This window comes from Neovison vison, chromosome 11 (genome assembly GCF_020171115.1).
Source record: "Neovison vison isolate M4711 chromosome 11, ASM_NN_V1, whole genome shotgun sequence".
Classification (NCBI taxonomy): Eukaryota; Metazoa; Chordata; class Mammalia; order Carnivora; family Mustelidae; genus Neogale; species Neogale vison.
Window position 1 is genome coordinate 214,168,137 of NC_058101.1, and position 18,847 is coordinate 214,186,983.

An 18,847-nucleotide genomic window follows, 5' to 3' on the forward strand; every position below is an offset into this window, starting at 1 on the left:
GGTGGCAATGAGTTTGCATTGGGCAGGGAGAGAATGCCTTCCTGCCTTCACGGCCTTGCCCTTCTCCTTTCCCCATTGAAACCAAGTTCTTAGGTCATGGCACAAACACAGAAAAGCAAACTCATCCTTTACAGAAAGGAAAACAATCCTGGAAGACCAGTGTAATGCCCTGAGTTCTCACAAAACATCTAAAGAAGCAGAATTGAACCTGCTAAAGAAGAAATTGGATATGGTGGTGGAGTTCTCTGAAAACCGAAAACTGACTGCAGAAGAGTAAGCTATTGCTGTGTTGTCATAGATACTCTTGCATGAATTTTCATGGCGGCAAGTATTTGGACCTTTTGGAATTGGATCTTTGCGTACTTTTGCCAAATGCATTCTGTAGAATTGTGCCTTCCCTTCCTATCTTGATTTGTGTAACCTGAATTTTCCTTTCTGTTCCAATGACTTGCCATATGTTGTTGTGTGATTCATTGGGGAAGAAGTGGGAAGGTACCAGCATTAATCACTTTGATACCTGGATCCCCTCTGGGTCAGTCTACATTGTCCCTTTATTTTAACTCTCATCACGTGCTCTGACCACTCCTGCATTAGGTCCATTTCTTGTTCAGTATGAGACTTGGGTCCAGAAAGTGCAGAAAAATGGAATTCTCTTCCTGCAGAAACAGGAAAAGTTTCTTTGTGGAAAGTGCACTGGGGCTCCAGCAATACTGTGTCCCTTTATCTGGTGTACAACTGAGATTATTCGCTGCAGCCCAATACCTTAGAAAACCAGGGTATTTCCTGTCCACCTCATTTTCTGTTTCTTTTCTTTTCTTTCTTTCTTTTCTTTCTTTCTTTCTTTCTTTCTTTCTATCTTTCTTTATTTCTTTTTTAAAACTGATTTTATTTATCTATTTGACAGAGAGAGAGACACCACGAGAGAGAGAACACAAGCAGGGGGAGTGTGAGAGGGAGAAGCAGGCTTCCCGCCGAACAGGGAGTCCAGTGTGGGACTCTATTGTAGGACCCTGGGCTCATGACCTGAACCAAATACTATTAAGCAGATAGTGACTGAGCCATCCTGGTGCTCCTCCACACGATTTTCTAGGTGTAAGTCTCTTGGATCCCAACCAAAGCCTGCAGTTTCACTAAGTCTCATCTTTGCTGGCTGGATGAGAGCTTCTCTTGTTGCATTCCAACCTGTCCCCCAAAGGTTGCTTGTTCATTTACTTCGTATTCACTAGCCTGTTCTAGAATTCACTGATGTGTCCTCAGGAAACTAGCTCCCACTGCCAGGCTGGCTTTCTCCTAGGCTTCCTTCTTCTCCATCTGGTTATCATGTTTCTTCATGTGCTCTTTAGAAATTGGGTGCATTCACTCACAAGTTTTCTCTCTTGCCCAGTGTTTCCTTTTATTTCTCAGGAGGAGATAAGGACGTTGGAGTCCCTCATTCATGTGGAAAAGCAAAACTGTTCCTGTCTACCCTGGAGATTCAGCTTTGTGTTATTCCTTCCCACATCGGGGGTGGGGGCTGCTCTCTCTCACAGGCACTTGGGTTCTGTTCATTGGTAAAGACCCCCTCCCCTCACTCTTTCCTTCTCTCAAATCAATCTTTGAAATAATAATAATTTTAATAATAATAATAATAATAATAATTCATTACTTTTATTTCTGCTGTTAGAACACAATTCAGGCAAAGAAAGGAGTCTTACTTTTAATTTACATACTTCAGGACCTTCTTGGGGCAGGTCCAATGTCCTGACCACCTTTCTCTCTTCAACAGCATATCCCTGAGCCACACACTGACTGCCGCTCCAGAAGACATTTGCTGAAGGATAGTTGAGAGACCAGAAGCAAATGCCCCTGTCCTTCTCTTTCTAGAGCTTTTGTCTGTCCCTAAGTCTTTCTGCATGAGATTCTTGACAAGTGTCCTGTTGAAACCTTGTGAATGAACACCATGAACAAAAGAGTCAAGGGCAGCCCAGCAGACCAACCTTTCTAAGCATCGCCATTTGCTGCCTTCACCATCCATGAACTTGGTCTTGGTCAAGAAGGTTGACTTGGGGCGCCTGGGTGGCTCAGTAGGTTAGAGACTCTGCTTTCGGCTGAGTTCATGGTCCCAGGGTCCTGGGATGGAGCCCTGCATTGGGCTCCCTGCTCAGTGGGCAGCCTGCTTCCCCCACCCCCTGCCTGCCTCTCTGCATACTTGCGATCTCTCTCTGTCAAATAAATAAATAAAATCTTTTTTTAAAATAAAGGTAGAGTCAATGGAGCTGACAGTTCTACATCTGAACTTTGTTCCACTGAGATAACACCCTGAGTATGTGACAGTTCACATGGATTATTTGAGGACATATTTTCGGCACTAAGATTGGCCTTTTCCTATACCAGGATCTTTCACAAGGGGCCAGGGGTTGTACTTCTAAAGCCTAGAGATGTGTGGGAGTGAGTTTCCATACCAGTGAAGCCATATTCTGAAAGTTCCTTTGGGCTGACTGTGGGGGCACAGCCTTGGTCTGAGGATCAGGGCTCCCCACGGAGACTAATGGTGGGCCCCTATTCATCCTAACGAGTGTAGCTCATCAAGCTTGGCTTTTCACTTTGAATTGAAATGAGACTTCACCATCTCAAACCAAAGACGTATTCCAAGAGGGCACGGAGTGCAATATTATTTGGTGATATGGTGAATGAATTAAAGTATACAAGTATAAAGATTGCAGGGAGCCTGGCCAGCAGCCAGAGTTCAATGTTTCTTCAACCCTAAATGGGGCCTTCATTCATTTTCCTGTTGTGTTGTCAGTCTGTGCTTTTAGCGGGGACATTCCAACATAGGCCATCAAGTGTGCTGGGAGAATAATAAATGGCAAAAATTCAGGACCTTGGCTACTGGACAATGTATATATTTCTCCCATCTTAGGAAGCTAGAAGAGACACTGTATAAATTGAATGCAACTAAGAATGAGCTGTTAGCTGCCGATAAATATCTGAAAGTAACTGAAGAAGAAATGGAGAAGTACAAGTAAGTTCCGACACTACATACTATTGGCTCCTGAAGAGTTCCCTTTGGATTTTTTTTTAATTTTTTAATTTTCTTATAAACCTATGATGTATTCTTAGCCCCAGGGGTACAGGTCTGTTATTTGCCAGGCTTACACACTTCACAGCACTGACCATAGCTCATACATTCCCCAGTGTCCGTAACCCCACCATCCTCTCCCTACAACCTTCCCCCCAGCATCCCTCAGTTTGTTTTGTGACATCTTGTTTAATTTATTCTTTTCCTACCCCACAGCCCCCCATGTTGCATCTCCACTTCCTCATATCAGGGGGATCATATGATAGTTGTCTTTCTCCGATCGACTTCTTTAGATAAGGATAATTCCCTCTAGTTCCATGCACGTCATTGCAAATGGCAAGATATATTTCTTTTGATGGCTTCATAGTATTCCATTGTATATATATACCACATCTTCTTTATCCACTCATTTGTTGATGGACATCTAGGTTCTTTCCATAGTTTGGCTATCGTGGACATTGCTGCTGTAAACATTTGGGTGCACGTGCCCCTTCAGATCACTACGTTTTTATCATTAGGGTAAATAGCCAGTAGTGCAATTTCTGGGTCATAGGGTAGCTCTATTTTCAGCTTTTTGAGGAACCACCGTGCTATTTTCCAGAGTGGTTGCACCAGCTTGCATTCCCACCAAAAGTGTAGGAGTGTTCCTTTTTCTACGCATCCTCGCCGGCATCTGTCATTTCCTGACTTGTTAATTTTAGCCATTCTGACTAGTGTGAGGTGGTATCTCATTGTGGTTTTGATTTGTATTTCCCTGATGCCGAGTGATGTGGAGCAATTTTTCGTGTGTCTGTTGGCCATCTGGATGTCTTTACAGAAATGTCTGTTCATGTCCTCTGCCATTTCTAGATTGCATTATTTGTTCTTTGGATGTTGAGTCTCCAAGCTCTTTATAGATTTTGGATACTAGCCCTTTATCTGATATGTCGTTTGCAAATATCTTCTCCCATTCTGTCAGTTGTCTTTTGGTTTTGTTAACTGTTTCCTTTGCTGTGCAGAAGCTTTTGGTCTTGATGAAGTTCCAATAGTTTGTTTTTGCCTTTGATTTCCTTCCTTTTGACGATGTTTCTAGGAAGAAGTTGCTGTGGTTGAGGTCGATGATGTTGTTGCCTGTATTGTCCTCAAGGATTTTGATGGATTCCTTTCTCACACTGACGTCCTTCGTCCATTTTGAGTTTATTTTCCTGTGTAGTGTAAGGAAATGGTCCAGTTTCATTTTTCTGCATGTGGCTGTCCAACTTTCCCAACACCATTTGTTGAAGAGACTGTCATTTGGACATTGGACATTCTTTCCTGCTTTGTTGAAGATTAGTTGACCATAGAGTTGAGGGTCTATTTTTGGGTTCTCTCTTCTGATCCATTGATCTATGTGTCTGTCTGTTTTTGTGCCAGTACCATTCTGTCTTCTTGATGACAGCTTTGTAGCAGAGCTTGAATCCCAGAATTGTGATGTCACCAACTTTGGCTTTCTTTTTCAATATTGCTTTGGCTATTCGAGGTCTTTTCTGGTTCCATATAAATTTTAGAATTATTTGTTCCATTTCTTTGAAAAAAAAATGGATGGGATTTTGATAGGGATTGCATTAAATGTGTGGATTTCTTTAGGTAGCAAAGACATTTTCATAATATTTGTTTTTCCAATCCAGGATCATGGAACATTTTTCCATTTCTTTGTGTCTTCCTCAATTTCTTTCATGAGTACTTTAGAGTCTTCTTAGTATAGTTTCTTTGCCTCTTTGTTTAGGTGTATTCCTAAGTATCTTATGGTTTTGGGTGCAGTTGTAAATGGGATTGACTCCTTAATTTTCATTCTTTTGTCTTGTTGTTGTGTAAAGAAATGCAACTGATTTCTGTGCATCGGTTTTATATCCTTACACTTTACTGCATTCCTGTACAAGTTCTAGCAGATTTGGAGCAAAGTCTTTTGGGGTTTCCACATATAGTATCATATCATCTGCAAAGAGTGAGAGTTTGACTTTTTTTTGCCGATTTGGATGTTTTTGATATCTTTTTGTTGTCTGATTGCTGAGGATATGACTTCTAGTACTATGTTGAATAGCAGTGGTGATAATGGACATCCTTGCCGTGTTACTGACCTTAGTGGAAAAGCTCTCAGTTTTTCTCCATTGAGAATTATATTTGCAGTGGGTTTTCCATAGAAGGCTTTGATCACATTGAGATATGTGCCCTCTATCCCTACACTTTGAAGTGTTTTGATCAGGAAGGAATTCTGTACTTTGTCAAATGCTTTTTCAGCATCTATTGAGAGTATCATGTGGATCTTGTTCTTTTCTTAGTGTATTGTATCCCATTAATTGATTTGCAGATGTTGAACCAACCTTGCAGCCCTGGAATAAATCCCACTTGGTTGTGGAGAATAATTGTTTTAATGTACTGTTGGATCCTATTGGCTAGTATTTTGGTGAGAATTTTTGCATTTGTGTTCATCAAGGATATTGATCTGTAATTCTCTTTTTTGATGGGATCCTTGTCTGGTTTGGGGATCAAGGTGATGCAGGCCTCATAAAACGAGTTTGGAAGTTTTCCTACCATTTCAGTTTTTTGGAACAGTTTCGGGAGAATAGGAATTAATTCTTCTTTAAATGTTTGGTAGAATTCCCCTGGGAAGCCATCTGGCCCTGGGCTTTTGTTTGTTTATTGATTTTTGATGACTATTTTAATCTCCCAACTCGTTATGGGTCTGTTAAGGTTTTCTATTTCTTCCTGGCCCAGTTGTAGTAGATAATATTGTCTCTAATAGTGCACCCATTTCTTCCAGATTGTCAAATTTGTTGGCGCAGAGTTGCTTATAATATGTTCTTATAATTGTTTGTATTTCTTTGGTGTTGTTTGTGATCTCTCCTCTTTCATTTGTGATTTTATTAATATGGGTCCTTTTTCTTTTCCTTTTGAAAGGTCTGGCCAGGGGTTTATCACTCTTATAAATTTTTTTCTGCTCCTAGTTTCATTGATTTGTTCTATTGTTTTTTTGTTTGTTTGTTTGTTTGTTTTTATTTCATTGATTTCTGCTCTGATCTTTATGATTTCTCTTCTGCTGAGTTTAGGTTTTCTTTGGTGTTCTTTCTCCAGCTCCTTTAGGTGTAGGGTTAGGTTGTATATTTGAGACCTTTCTTGTTTCTTGAGAAAGGCTTGTATCGCTATATATTTTCCTCTCAGCACTGCCTTTGCTGTGTCCCACAGATTTTGAACCATTATGTTTTCATTATCATTTGTTTCCATGAATTTTTTTTCAATTCTTCTTTATTTTCCTGGTTGACCCATCCATTCTTTAATAGGATGCTCTTTAGCTTCCTTTCTCTGTCATTTGAGTTCCTTCCAACTTTCCTCTTGTGATTGAGTTCTAGCTTCAGAGCATTGTGGTCTGAAAATATGCAGGGAATGATCCCAATCATTTGATACCAGTTGAGACCTGATTTGTGACCCAGGATGTGATCTATTTGGGAGAATGCTCCATGTGCATTAGAAAAGAATATGTATTGTTGCTTTGGGATGGAATGTTCTGAATATATCTGTGATGGTCCAGCGTGTCATTTAAGGCCTATATTTACTTGTTGATCTTTTGCTTGCATGATCTGTCCATTTCAGTGAGGAGAGTGTTAAAGTCCCCTACTCTTCTTGTATTATTGTTGATGTGTTTCTTTGATTTTGTTATTAATTGGTTTATATAGTTGGCTGCTTCCATGTTAGGGGGATAGAGATTTAAAATTGTTAGATCTTCTTGTTGGAGAGACCCTTTAAGTATGATATAGTGTCCTTCCTCATCTCTTTTATTATAGTCTTTGGCATAAAATCTAATTGATCTGATAGAAGGATTGCCACCCCAGCTTTCTTCTGATTTTCATTAGCATGGTAAATTGTTTTCCACACCCTCACTTTAAATCTGGAGGTGTCTTTGGGTCTAAAATGAGTTTCTTGTAGGCAGCATATATTTGGGTTTTGTTTTTTTTTTATCCATTCTGATACCCTGTGTCTTTTGATTGGGGCATTTAATCCATTTACATTCAGGGGAACTATTGAGATATATGAATTTAGTGCCCTTGTATTGCCTGTAATATGACTGTTACTGTATGTTGTCTCTGTTCCTTTCTGATTTACAACTTTTAGGCTCTCTCTTTGCTTAGAGGACTGCTATCAATATTTCTTATAGAGCTGGTTTGTTGTTTGCAAATCATTTCTGTTTTTGTTTGTCCTGGAAGGTTTTTACCTCTCCTTCTATTTTCAATGATAGTCTAGCTGGATATAGTATTCTTGGCTGCATATTTTTCTCATTTATTGCTCTGAATATATCTTGCCAGTCCTTGCTGGTCTGCCAGGTCTCTTTGGATAAGTCTGCTGTCAATCTAATATTTTTACCATTGTATGTTACAGACTTCTTATCCCGGGATACTGTCAGGATTTTCTCTTTGTCGCTAAGACTTGTAAATTTTACTATTAGATGACGGGGTGTGGACCTATTCTTATTGATTTTGAGGGGGGTTCTCTACACCTCCTGGATTTTGATGCGTGCTCCCTTTGCCATATTAGGGAAATTCTCTCCAATAATTCTCCCAATATACCTTCTTCTCCGCTCTCTCTTTCTTCTCCTTCTGGAATCCCAATTATTCTAATGTTGTTTTGTCTTTTGGTATCACTTATCTCTGGAATTCTCCCCAAGTGGTCCTGTAGTTGTTTGTTTCTCTTTTGCTCAGCTTCTTTATTCTCTGTCATTTGGTTTTCTATATCACTAATTCTTTCTTCTGTCTCATTTATCCTAGGAGTAAGAGCCTCCATCTTTGATTGCACCTCTTTAATAGCTTTTTTGATTTCAACATGGTTAAACTGTAGTTCTTTTATTTATGCAGAAAGGGCTTTTATATCTCTAGATAGGGTTTCTTTAATATCTTCCATGACTTTTTGGAGCATGGCTAGAACCTTGAGAATCATCATTCTGAACTCTAGATCTGGCATATTACCAATGTCCGTATTGATTAGGTCCCTAGCCTTCGGTACTGCCTCTTGTTCTTTTTTTTTTTTTTTTTTGGGGGGGTGAGTTTTTCCGCCTTGTCATTTTGTCAAGATAAGAATATATGAAGGAGCAAATAAAATACTAAAAGGGTGGCAAAGACCCCAGGAAAGTGTGCTTGAGCCAAATCAGAAGAGACCCCAAATCATGGTGGGAGAGAAAGGGGGTAAAGGAAGTTCAGGGAAAAAAACTAAGAAAGAAAACAAATAATGAATTAATATAAAAAAGAAAAATATATATACATATTAGACTGGTGACTAGAACAGGGTTACTCACTTAATTTTGGGTGTATTTTTGTCTCTTAGAAGAAAATACCTCCCCAAATTTTAAAGAATGGAAAACATATATAAGAGTAAACACAATGAAGGGACGGAATATGAATATTAAGATGAAAAGAATTTTTTTTAATTTCTAAAAAAAGAGTTGATATGTAAGTTGGTTGGGACAATAAAGAAAAAGAAAGTGGAGAAGATTTGCTCAGGCTGGAGAGTAGAACAAGCCCGATGGTAGATTTAGGGTATAGTTCCATCTATTAGAAGAAGTTGTACCCCAAATTTTTTAGAAGAAAAAACCCTATGTGTATACAAAAACTGAAGTTAGATACAATGAAGGATAACATATGACAATAATAATGAAGGTTTGAAAAATATTTTTTAATGAAAAGTATTGTTAAGATAAACTAGTTAAAAAACGTTAAAAGCAGAAAGGGTAAAAGTTAAAAAAATAGCAGAAGATAAAAAAATAAAGTTAAAAAAATTAACTTTGCAAGACTAAAGTATCATGAGGAGAAAGCCATGAATTCCATGGTTTGCTTTCTCCTCCTCTGGTATTCCGCTGTTCTCCTTGGTAAGTGAACTTGGTTTTGGCTGGATTTCCTGTTGATCTTCTCAGGGAGGGGCCTGTTGTAGTGATTTGCAGGTCTCTTTGCCCCAGGCAGAATTGCACCACCCTTTCCGGAGGCCAGGCTAAGTAATCCGCTGGGGTTCGCTTTCAGGAGCTTGCGTTCCCTGAACACTTTCTGTAGAGTTCCAGAGGTCAGTAATGAAAGTGGCGGCCTCCCAGTCTCTGGCCTAGAGGAGCTGAGAGCTCAGGGACCCACTCCTCAGTGCGCCCTCAGAGAAAAGCGCTCATCATTTCCCTCTCCCTGGCCTCCAGCTGCGCTCAGACCTCACCCAGGCTGTGACCAAGCGTCTCTGTCTCTGGCACACAGCTCCACCTGGAGTCTCCGAAACCCTTAGATTGCTGAGCTCTGGATTACGGTTCAAGGTAATGCTGAGTTGAGAGGTCACTCCTCGGCTCTCTTTCTGTTGCCGGTGTCCCCGCTCTAATACCTGCGAGTTCTATGATACTCAGACACTGCCGGTCCTTCTGTGACCCTGCAGAACTGGGGCCACACCGTCCCCGCTTAGGCTTCAGCCCGGTTTAGCCTCTGGAGCGACGTCCCTCAGTGAACATCGCTTTTAAAAGTCCTGGTTTTGTGCTCCGTTGCTTGTCAGGAGCCAGACCCGCCCCCCAGGGTCTATCTTCCCATCCCTTTGGATTCACTTCTCCGTGGGTCCTACCTTTCAGAAAGTAGTCGATTTTCTGTTTCTCAAATTGATGCTCTTTTTCTCTTCGATCTCCTGTTGGATTTGTAGGTGTTCGGAATGGTTTGATAAGCTATCTAGCTCATCTCCTGCTACCTGATGTCAACTCAGCCTGCTACTTCTCCACGATCTTGACTCCTCCCTCCCTTTGGATTGTTAATCTTTGTACATTTTGAGGACTTAATTAAATAATATACACTAAAATTCAGAGGATGTATCCAGAGCGAATTAACTGACACGGAAAGATAAGGCACAAAACAATTACGTTACTATACATATCCGGATCCCCAGTGTTGGCCTGACTGTGGAAACTAGCTCCATACCAGCGTCCTTGAGGTGGTGTTTGGAGGAAAACAGTTAGTCCTAGGATGAGTCCTTCCCATAAGCCCGGTAGTGGCATCTGATGGTGCTGGTCTTTGCAAACCTGGGAACCATAGCGAGGATAGAAGTTAAAGGAGAATAGAGCTTCATGACAAAAGACATTTGTCATGTGATAACTGAGGGAAAGATTGAAAACGGGTAAGGAAGTTATGTCGGTTTTGATCCTGTAGGCAAAGAAAAATGATGAAGGAAAGGCTGTAAGAATAGCTTTGATCCTACAGTCCAATTATAGTCAGGTGAAAGTGTTCCCTGTGTCAGGATCAATTGTATGAGGGGACAGATAAGAGGAGGATGGCCACATTGGCAGATGATTGAAAATCACACCCAGTGTTGGGTTATGTCTGATGAAAACAATTGCCCCCCTCACAGACAAGAAGTGGAAGAAATGCGAGAAGAGCTGCAGGAGTCTAACCTCACCTTCAACCACAAGGTAACCGGAGTTGTGTCCAACACACTGACCCCTTGGCGCCCCCTGCAGGTGATGGTAGTGGCCCTTAGAGCCCTGAACATGGGTTTCTGGTGTGTTGGCTTTTTCAGATGGCAGTTCAAGAGAGGAATGCTCTGGCTAACTGAGTAAGTGTTTTCCATTTCCTCATCTTCGTTTGTGGTACAGTTGGGCACAACTGAAGGTGGGTGTGTTTTTCTGCCGCAGATGAAGGCTCAGTATTGGGAAACAAGGATGATGCAGCAGAGCAGGGAGAACGCCTACCTGAAATACAGGTGTGAGAGTTTGACGTGCGTTTTTATGGGTGTTTGGAGAGGTGACAGCTATGCTGTTTACTGCCTAGGAGAGGACGTGGTGTTGTAATTCTTAGAGATGTCCACTCTTTTTCTGTGTTCAAGATTGCGCATGATGAAAGGGGAGATGCTGCCTGTGGGATCCATGAGGCATGAACTGATGCCCGGAAGGCCTGAGTTGCAGAAGCCTGTGTGGCAAGGTAGGGAGCACGATGTGAAATGCAGCAGCAGCCTGATTTCGGCTGTGAAACCACACGATGTCCTTCCTGTTCCTGTGGGTGATCGCTGTGTGTCCTGCAAAGAATCACAAGCCTGCAGCTTGTCTGAAGGGGTGACAGGAGGGTGCATTCCTTATATGCCCCCAGGCAGCAGGACACTTGCCCCCGTGACAGGTGGAGATCACGCCGCTCCACACCTTCCCCCTGTACCCCCTTCGGAAGAGCTGAACCTGAGAAGGTGGGAGGCGAGCACCCTTCCCACCTTGACTCAGTAGTCAAACCTTGGCAAAAAAAAATGACTATTTGTGAATAAGGGCATTTATTTACTCATTATGGAGGCTCCTATATTTTTGTTTTATTTGTCAGCCATAGGACCATATTGAGCAATGAAATATATCTTTCTCCTCTCGTGTTATCGGTGCAATGCCATAGCTTTATTGCTCAATCTGCCTATGATTCCTTGTTCGTGACTATACAAATGTCAACGTCTGTTACTTCCCTATAATGTTTATTTGTTGGCCAGTCACGCATTCTAGGTCCCTACTGCAGGATAGACAAATGAACCATCCGCCTGTGGCTTGAGAAGGGAACATGGGCTGTTCATGTTAAGGGTTTGTGGATGTCACCCATGCAAGGCTATTCTTACTTAGGTATTTAATCTATGAAGAGAAAGTTATTTTGTCTGATGTTTGTTGAGCACCCCAATTTTAGTGTTGATTTCCAGCCAGTTGTACCCCGACCAGTCTACACATGATGGATTACTTACAGAAACACTGGAGCCAGGGCCCTGGAGTGTCTCACGCAAGAGGTGACTGGTGTCTCTCTTTGCAAAGGAGTCACTTGAGACCCGGGTGAAACCCTCTGATAAGGGACCCAATAGTGGGAAAGAGTGCACGATGGGAGAGGAAGGCAGGGAAGGCATGCAAACCACAATAAACCTCTGACCTTTGTCTGATCTAGCATCTAGACTGGTTCCCAGGATGAACAGCAGCACTAGCCCTCAAAGGGACCCAGAGATGCATATGGTAAGTGCTTGGGCATTTTTAGTCATGTCCGTTTCTGAAATGGATTGCAGTGTGGACAGGTCCCTGTCCTGGCCTTGTGGCCTTGGTGTGTGTCCTGCGATCATCCCTTTCAGAGTGCATGCTGTTCACTGAGGAGCCTCCAGGCTGCTCCGTTAGAGATCTTCAATTGCGTGCTTCCTCCCAAAGCTGTAGATGCTTTGAGACATGTGATGGAAGGATGCTCACCTCATGCATCTGTGTGTGTGTGTGTGTGTGTGTGTGCGTGTGCACGTGCGTGTATGTGTGTGTGTACATAACTCGAGGAGGATGACATCTCACTCCACAGTGAAGTCAGCTAGCCCAGCTGACTCCTTGCGGTTTGCTTTCCTGTGGGAGAAGGAGTATTTTTAGTATTCGGGGCAGGAGACTCACCTGGAAATGGGTCTGCAGAGGTCCTCAGATGGAGAATGGGAAAAGCCAGGACTGCGTCACATGTGCCCCACATGCTTTGGGCAGCTTGAGTGTTTGTGGAGAAGGTGAGCTGTGACCTCCTGTGTGTCCCATCTGAGTGAATGAAGATGAGAGCTGGAATCCTTCCAGTTGGCCCCTGGGTGAGATGATGGTGAACTCTGGCAGGTGCCAGGTGTGTCATAGAAAATACCCCCTGGAGAAGCAGCCCTGAAGAGGGAATCCCAGTGACTCTCTGCAAGGCCCAGACCTCACATGTGTTTTACGTGTGCTCCCGTTAGCGGGTTCTGATGGGGTCTGATGGCTGTGCCAGCTCATAGCATCTCTCCCGACCCATCCTGGGAGCATTGCCTGTGCTCTAGACACACTGGTTTGCATTTGGGGATATCGAATCGGCCCATCAGTGGTTCTCAGCACCAAGGACTAGGCATTTGCTCTGTGCCTGAGCTAAGGACTGTCCAAATGTCAGGGACATGGATCCACAGTGCTGGTCTCGCTCACTCGAAGGGGTCCTGTTTCTCCGCAAAAGCACTCTTCCAGGTCCTCTGCAGGACTCCAGACACTCCTATCTCCTCAGCAGTGTCTGTGGCCCTGGACAGACCTTGTGGAGCGTAGAAGATCCCATTGTCAGGGAGGGAAGCAGAGCTGGTCAGGTGGGATGCTGGTGAGCTTCCAGTTGACCCACAAGTGCCTGCACTTCCACGTGTGGACACCAGGCTTCTCAGGGCCTCTCATTGTGTTTGTTCTCAATGTATAGAAGGAGATGCTGTGCTTGCCATGATGGGGGAGGTGTGGTCCCAGCGGTCAATACTGACCTGTCCTGAATGGAGTTTTTCCTTAGTTGATTATCCTTGGTGGCACACTCTTGTCTCTGTTGAGGTGTGCAGACCTATATTAACATGTGGTGACAGTAGTTTTCCCCATGGCATCTCTTCACCCCAGGTTCTAGGTGAGACACAGGGGGCGGGCAGCCATTCTGGCACAGATGCTACTGTCTTGGAACATGATGGTGGGGAAGATGCGTGTGCGGATGTGTACCCCCAACTGCCCACAGTGCACACCAGGGAAGTAACTGGGGGAGGAGGACCCCTCCCTCCACAGTGAAGTCCTCTGGCCAGCCCGACTCCATTTAGGTTATGTTCAGGTGCACTGGTGTTGTCTCATGCTCGGGATAGATGGGTCTGGTAATCCTCACAAATGGAAACTGGGGAAAATTCTCTCTGCATTTTATACTGTCTCCTTTGCAGTCTGCAGTGTTCTCAGGGCATGTTTCACGAGTCATCCCCATTTTACTTCTGCTGGAAAATGTGCCGTGCAGAACCAGCCCACTTAAGACCCTTTCTACAAGTATTTTGAAGTGTCAATGCTCTCAGGTGCACTCTTGTAATCGCACACTGACTCACACGTTCTGAAGGGGGATATCAGTGATTACATGCATGACTACTGCCTCCCAGCCCTTCAGCTGGGTTTCCAGGAGCAGCTCATTTGGTCCTAAGTTAGTGTGAGAGCTGATTTCTTTTCTCATCACACGTGTGGAGCTTTCCACTGGGAAGCATATACCCTTCTGTGAATTCTCTTATATGGCCTTCCCATCTTCATTTCCCATTGTACAAAATTACTCTGGAACTCAGTAGGTTGAAATTTCCAAATGACTGTGTTTTAAGACAAACACAGGGGGCGCCTGTGTGGCTCTGTGGGTTAAAGCCTCTGCCTTAGGCTCAGGTCATGATCCTAGGTCCTGAGATCAAGCCCCACATCAGACTCTTTGCTCAGCGCAGAGCCTGCTTCCCTTCCTCTCTCTCGCTCTGCCTCTCTGCCTGCTTGTGATCTCTGTCTGTCAAATAAATAAAATCTTAAAAAAAAAGACAAATACAGCTGTTGAGTGTAAATAAAGGTTTTTGGTATCATGTCCCGTGGAAGACACTTTTCCAGTGCCCCTGTCAGACCACAATGCCCTAATTCCTCAATTGTCTTTGTAGCCATGGACAGAAGCTGTAGATTGTTGAGGACCCCTTTTTCAGGAGCGAGGCAGCGTGGGGAGAGTCGGGGACTTACAGGCCAATGATTCCCCTCAAGTGGCTCGGAAACTTTGTGGAGAAAGGACATTCAGTTTAGTCACATTCTCTCTATTCTGACCAAACCAAAATCTTCTCTGGTGGCTGAGGAGGATAGAGGAAGTATTGTCCAGGATGTCGATGCCTTACTAGTTTGCAGTGATCTTTTTTCATCTTTAAGTCACGACTTCTTGCTGGAGAACGTGGGCAGACATGGGCAGTGATGTTTGGTGACAGGCTATTCCTGTAACAGCCATTGCCCTCTCCCCCCTCATTGTACTGGCCCCAGCTGGGAGGGGCATGTAAGTTTTCTAGCACGATGCAGCTCTCCTGGAAGGTGGCATTGGAGAAGGAGCCAGATGCTGAGAGCTCTTTGTTTTGGTTTCTTTTCTTGGTGTTGCAACTTTTGTCTGTTTTGCTAAAATATTTTCTTGTCTGTTCTGCAGGTCGGTAGAGGTGTGAGAGAGTTCCCTCATTGCCCAGGGCTCCTCCGTATGCCCTACCACATGGGGTGGAATGTACCAGACTTCACTCCTCCTCATCCACCTCCACAGTGGTGGACATGGGGGCCTCGGCCACACCTCATTCCTCCACCACATGGTGAGATGATCTGAACTGATGTGGGTTATCGAGCTTATTCGTAGTTGAACCACTTCTGTTGGTGGAGAGGATGGAGAGGTGGTACCACAAGACTTTGCAATGCAGCAATAAGCCCAAGTGAGGACATGGTAACATTCCTCCACTTTGTCTGACGTCCATCTCATGGACTGTCTGGTTCACTATACAGAATTGGGCAGCAGGCCTCTACCATGGAGAAGAAAAGTGACATTTCACAGAGGACAGACAGAGAAGCATTGCCAGGTGCACTGCGCAGACACGATGTTTTGGGCTCTGTGCTGGACGAAGAACAACCTTCACATCAGTCTCACATGTGGAGGCCCCAGTTGTCCAGCATGATAGATTAATTCTGGAAACATCTGTTCCCAGGCAGAGTGGTCGTATCTGTGAGGGTGATGGACAGTTCCCTCCTTCGTCCACAGGGGTCAGGGGAATCCTGTGAGAAACAGAGTGGACCCTCCAGAGGGAGAACGGGGAAAAGGCTGGGGCAGCGGGGGAGGTTTGGCTTGATCCTGTGTGGTCATCACCAGTCTGAATCCACCTCTGTCCCTTCTAGGCCTCCAGTCCCAATCAGAAGCCTGTGGAGCTCAAGGCCACAATAGCAGCACTGTGCCCGAGAAGGTCCCAGAGAAGAACCAAGTAAATGCTGGGGTGTTTTCAGTTGTACCCATTTCTGGAGTTCTTTTCCTCTCTGGGCAGCACAGTGTCCTGACATGTGTGTGTTGGGTATATCCTGGGGTCCATGTGTGGTGTCGTTTCACATTCAAAGTGGCAAGTCTTCATGTAGAGCTTACAGGCATCTCTGTTTCCAGATCATCACCTTCTGGTTGTGTCAGTGGAGCAAAGGCAGAGTTTGTGTTCAGGGCTTGACACTGAAGGGGAAACCAGGCTGGGGACGCTGTATGATTCTGAAGTTCTTCAGGACACACGTGCATGTGCCTGGCTATTTGCACACACTGAGCAGTGGGCAGGTGCCATTGATGGGAAGGAAGTGTCTCCATTGCACAATGGCAGACTTCTTTCTCTTACCGTCGTGCACATCCAGTATCTGCATAAGTTGTTCTGGGAGGGATGAAACACCTCTCACTCCATCTGCAGCATGTTGGGTTTAAGCATCATTTCCTTAGTTGTATAAATGCCTGACACAGGGCTGTGGTCCCTGTATTGTTCATTAGCACAGGAGTCTGTCCTTGTCCTCCGCAGTTTAGAAAGTTGTGGGTAATGCTCTTGACTGGTCTGGGAGGTGAGAATGAAAGAAAAAGTGGCAGATGCCGGAGGCAGGTGTAGAGGGTTCATTGGAATGTTGCTCAGTCACTTCCAGGTGGAGAAGCTTCTGTCTTTTCCATGGTGTGGGTCAGATACAGATGCTGGCGTGTCCTCCACAAGGACTAGTGATGCTGCCCACAGGCCTCTCGTGGCATGGCAGAGTGAAGGCTGCTAAAGACATGGTAACTTTTTTCTGGTTGTTCTGTATTTAGAATTGATGGACCTTGTCTTCCAGTCATACTGAGAGGGTTGTAGGTTCCTTGTGGTGGCAGAGAGCTTCCCTTCTCCGAAAGCTGTGCACATCAGGTGTCACACGCACATGGTATGGAGACGATGTTCTGTGCTCTGGGAGGGATGAGGCCTTAATGTGAGTAATTGAGGGTGTGTGACTGAGAGAAGGGAGGGACACACTGATGACAGGACATAGACCGTGTGTTCTGTATAAGGGAAGAACTAGAGATGTATCCAGAAAGAAGGGAGGGAGCCCCGAGTCACACAGAAACAGGAGGATGTGGATGCCGAGAAGGCTGGAGGTATTCAAGGGAGAGGCTGGGCTTCTCTCAGGGAGGATGAGGCTGTTCCTGGCTGCCAGCAGCCTGAGAGTGAGTGTGAGGACACGGTGGGGCCTACACCGACTGCTGCATGTGTTCACTCACACAGTGTGGATCACGCCGTTATTTGCCTCAGAATGTCGTTTTTGCCATGAAGCCATTCACTCATAGTCTGTGAAGAGCATTGTTGCCCTGAATTTCTGAAAATTCTGAACCATGTGAAAGAGTGTCGTGGAGATTTGGGAAACTTAACTTGGTCTTTGGGGATTCTTGTCTGGCTGACTTTAAGTCCCGCAGTGAGAAAGAATGAAGACAAGACGGAGAACCAGTGAAGGGTGGCCGCCCTGCCCTCAGCCCGAGTCAGAATGTTAGTGGGAGAGTCACGGTTGGCCAGGAGCCGCCCTAGCTGGAGCCCTGTCACCAGGCCTCTGCATCTGCATCACCACCATGCCTGCAGCTGTGCACTTCCCTGGGACTTCAGTCCCAGTGTCCAGATTTGCCTGTGTTCCTGAATTCTCAGCCCAAATACCAGCTCTCAGTGGGGCCTTCTCAGGGTGTCAGCTTTTATTTTAATCTGTCATAGAGAGAACATATTGGATTCTGAGGTCACTAGAGCAATAGGAGCATGAAGAACCTGCAGGGGCTCCTGGGCTACTCAATCGGTTAAGCAGCAGAATCTTGATTCCTGCTCAGGTCATGAGCTGGAGCTTTTGAGATTGAGCCCCAAGTCGGGCTCGGTGCGGAGTGTGGAGCCTATCAGGGATTCTCTCTCTCCCTCACCTTCTCCCCCATCCCTCTTTGCTCACAAGTTTGTGCTTTCTCTGTCTTTTTCTCAAAAAGAAAAAAAAAATAATAATAATTGGCAAAGAATCTGGGCTCTGACCATTCACTGTTCTCACTGTTTAAATGAAAACAGCTCCATGCCAATGAGAATCAAAAAATGTTTATTTAAGTCCACAAATACACTAAGAGTGTAATACCTCAGCCCCGGTAGTGGCAATTCTCATTTCAAAGACAAGGCAAAGAGCCCCCTTTTTTTCTATTAAATGTCAGGTCCTAGCCACAATGAAGTAAAATATAGCTAAGAGAACAGGTACAATCAGATATTTCTATGTGAGATGTGAAGATAATTATTGTCTATTACATACAGACTCACAGATGTGGCCACAAGTGTTCATCCAAGGCCTCAGATACACTATGGGAGGCAGAAAGCAGTTAGGAAAACACAAGTTCCCATCGTACTAACCCAAATACTCTTGCCTTACAGGGTAATCATTTTGTAATCTGAAGACTTCCTTGACCTCCAACAACCAGGCTCCAGTGAGTTTCTACTCAAGATATGAATGTTTCTGCCTGGCGGTCTGAATGCTTTCCCTGCCCATCCTGTCCCCTGTGCTTTGTCTCTCCTGGTATATCCCCAATAAACTGTTCATGGTTCTGTGTCTGTGTCAGCATCTCCCTTCAGGGGGACCTACAATCCCTCTCCTTCGAGGGCACAGGGTGAAGCCTTCAGACACAGATAACACCCTGGCAGCAGTGGGGGGATGGAGGATAGAACTAGATTACCCTTTGTGGTACTTCTACTGCAAGGGACCCCAGGAACCTTTCTGGGGAGGGGGCCCAGACTGAATTTAGATTTGCTGGTGTTTGTATTAACTCTGGTGACAGATCCTCTTGAGCACATGGCACCTGCTAGTTTAGGGGGGTAGTGATCAGCAGGACAGGTGGCTGTCCCAAGGCAGTGGTCTACTGTGACAGTGATCAGAGCATGAAGTGTCTTGTGGGGCCCTGAGAACCTGGTGATGAGGCCCTGCATTAATCCAGGTTTTGGGCAGGGTTTTCACCTCACCAGCTTCCCCCCAGCCACAGGGTACCTTGAGTG

The 18,847-nt window shown here is 44.6% G+C and overlaps 1 protein-coding gene across 1 annotated transcript; it reads left to right on the top strand.

Annotated features, from left to right (window-relative positions):
• The first annotated feature begins 202 nt into the window (after positions 1 to 202).
• On the top strand, positions 203 to 18,403 carry LOC122889216. The gene is made up of 9 exons (XM_044224137.1): positions 203 to 273; positions 2,900 to 3,001; positions 10,418 to 10,478; positions 10,701 to 10,768; positions 10,892 to 10,986; positions 11,965 to 12,029; positions 14,977 to 15,130; positions 15,705 to 15,787; positions 18,233 to 18,403. The coding sequence occupies exons 1-9, from the start codon at positions 230 to 232 to the stop codon at positions 18,251 to 18,253; spliced, it is 693 nt and encodes a 230-aa protein (XP_044080072.1). The 5' UTR covers positions 203 to 229; the 3' UTR covers positions 18,254 to 18,403.
• The last annotated feature ends 444 nt before the right edge of the window (positions 18,404 to 18,847 follow it).

Excerpts from the sequence above, each read along its gene's own strand:
- LOC122889216 (XM_044224137.1), top strand. The coding sequence starts at position 230 with ATGGTGGTGGAGTTCTCTGAAAACCGAAAACTGACTGCAGAAGA. Across the intron at positions 12,030-14,976 it reads GGGACCCAGAGATGCATATG|GTCGGTAGAGGTGTGAGAGA; the intron begins GTAAGTGCTTGG and ends TCTGTTCTGCAG. Across the intron at positions 15,131-15,704 it reads CCTCATTCCTCCACCACATG|GCCTCCAGTCCCAATCAGAA; the intron begins GTGAGATGATCT and ends TGTCCCTTCTAG.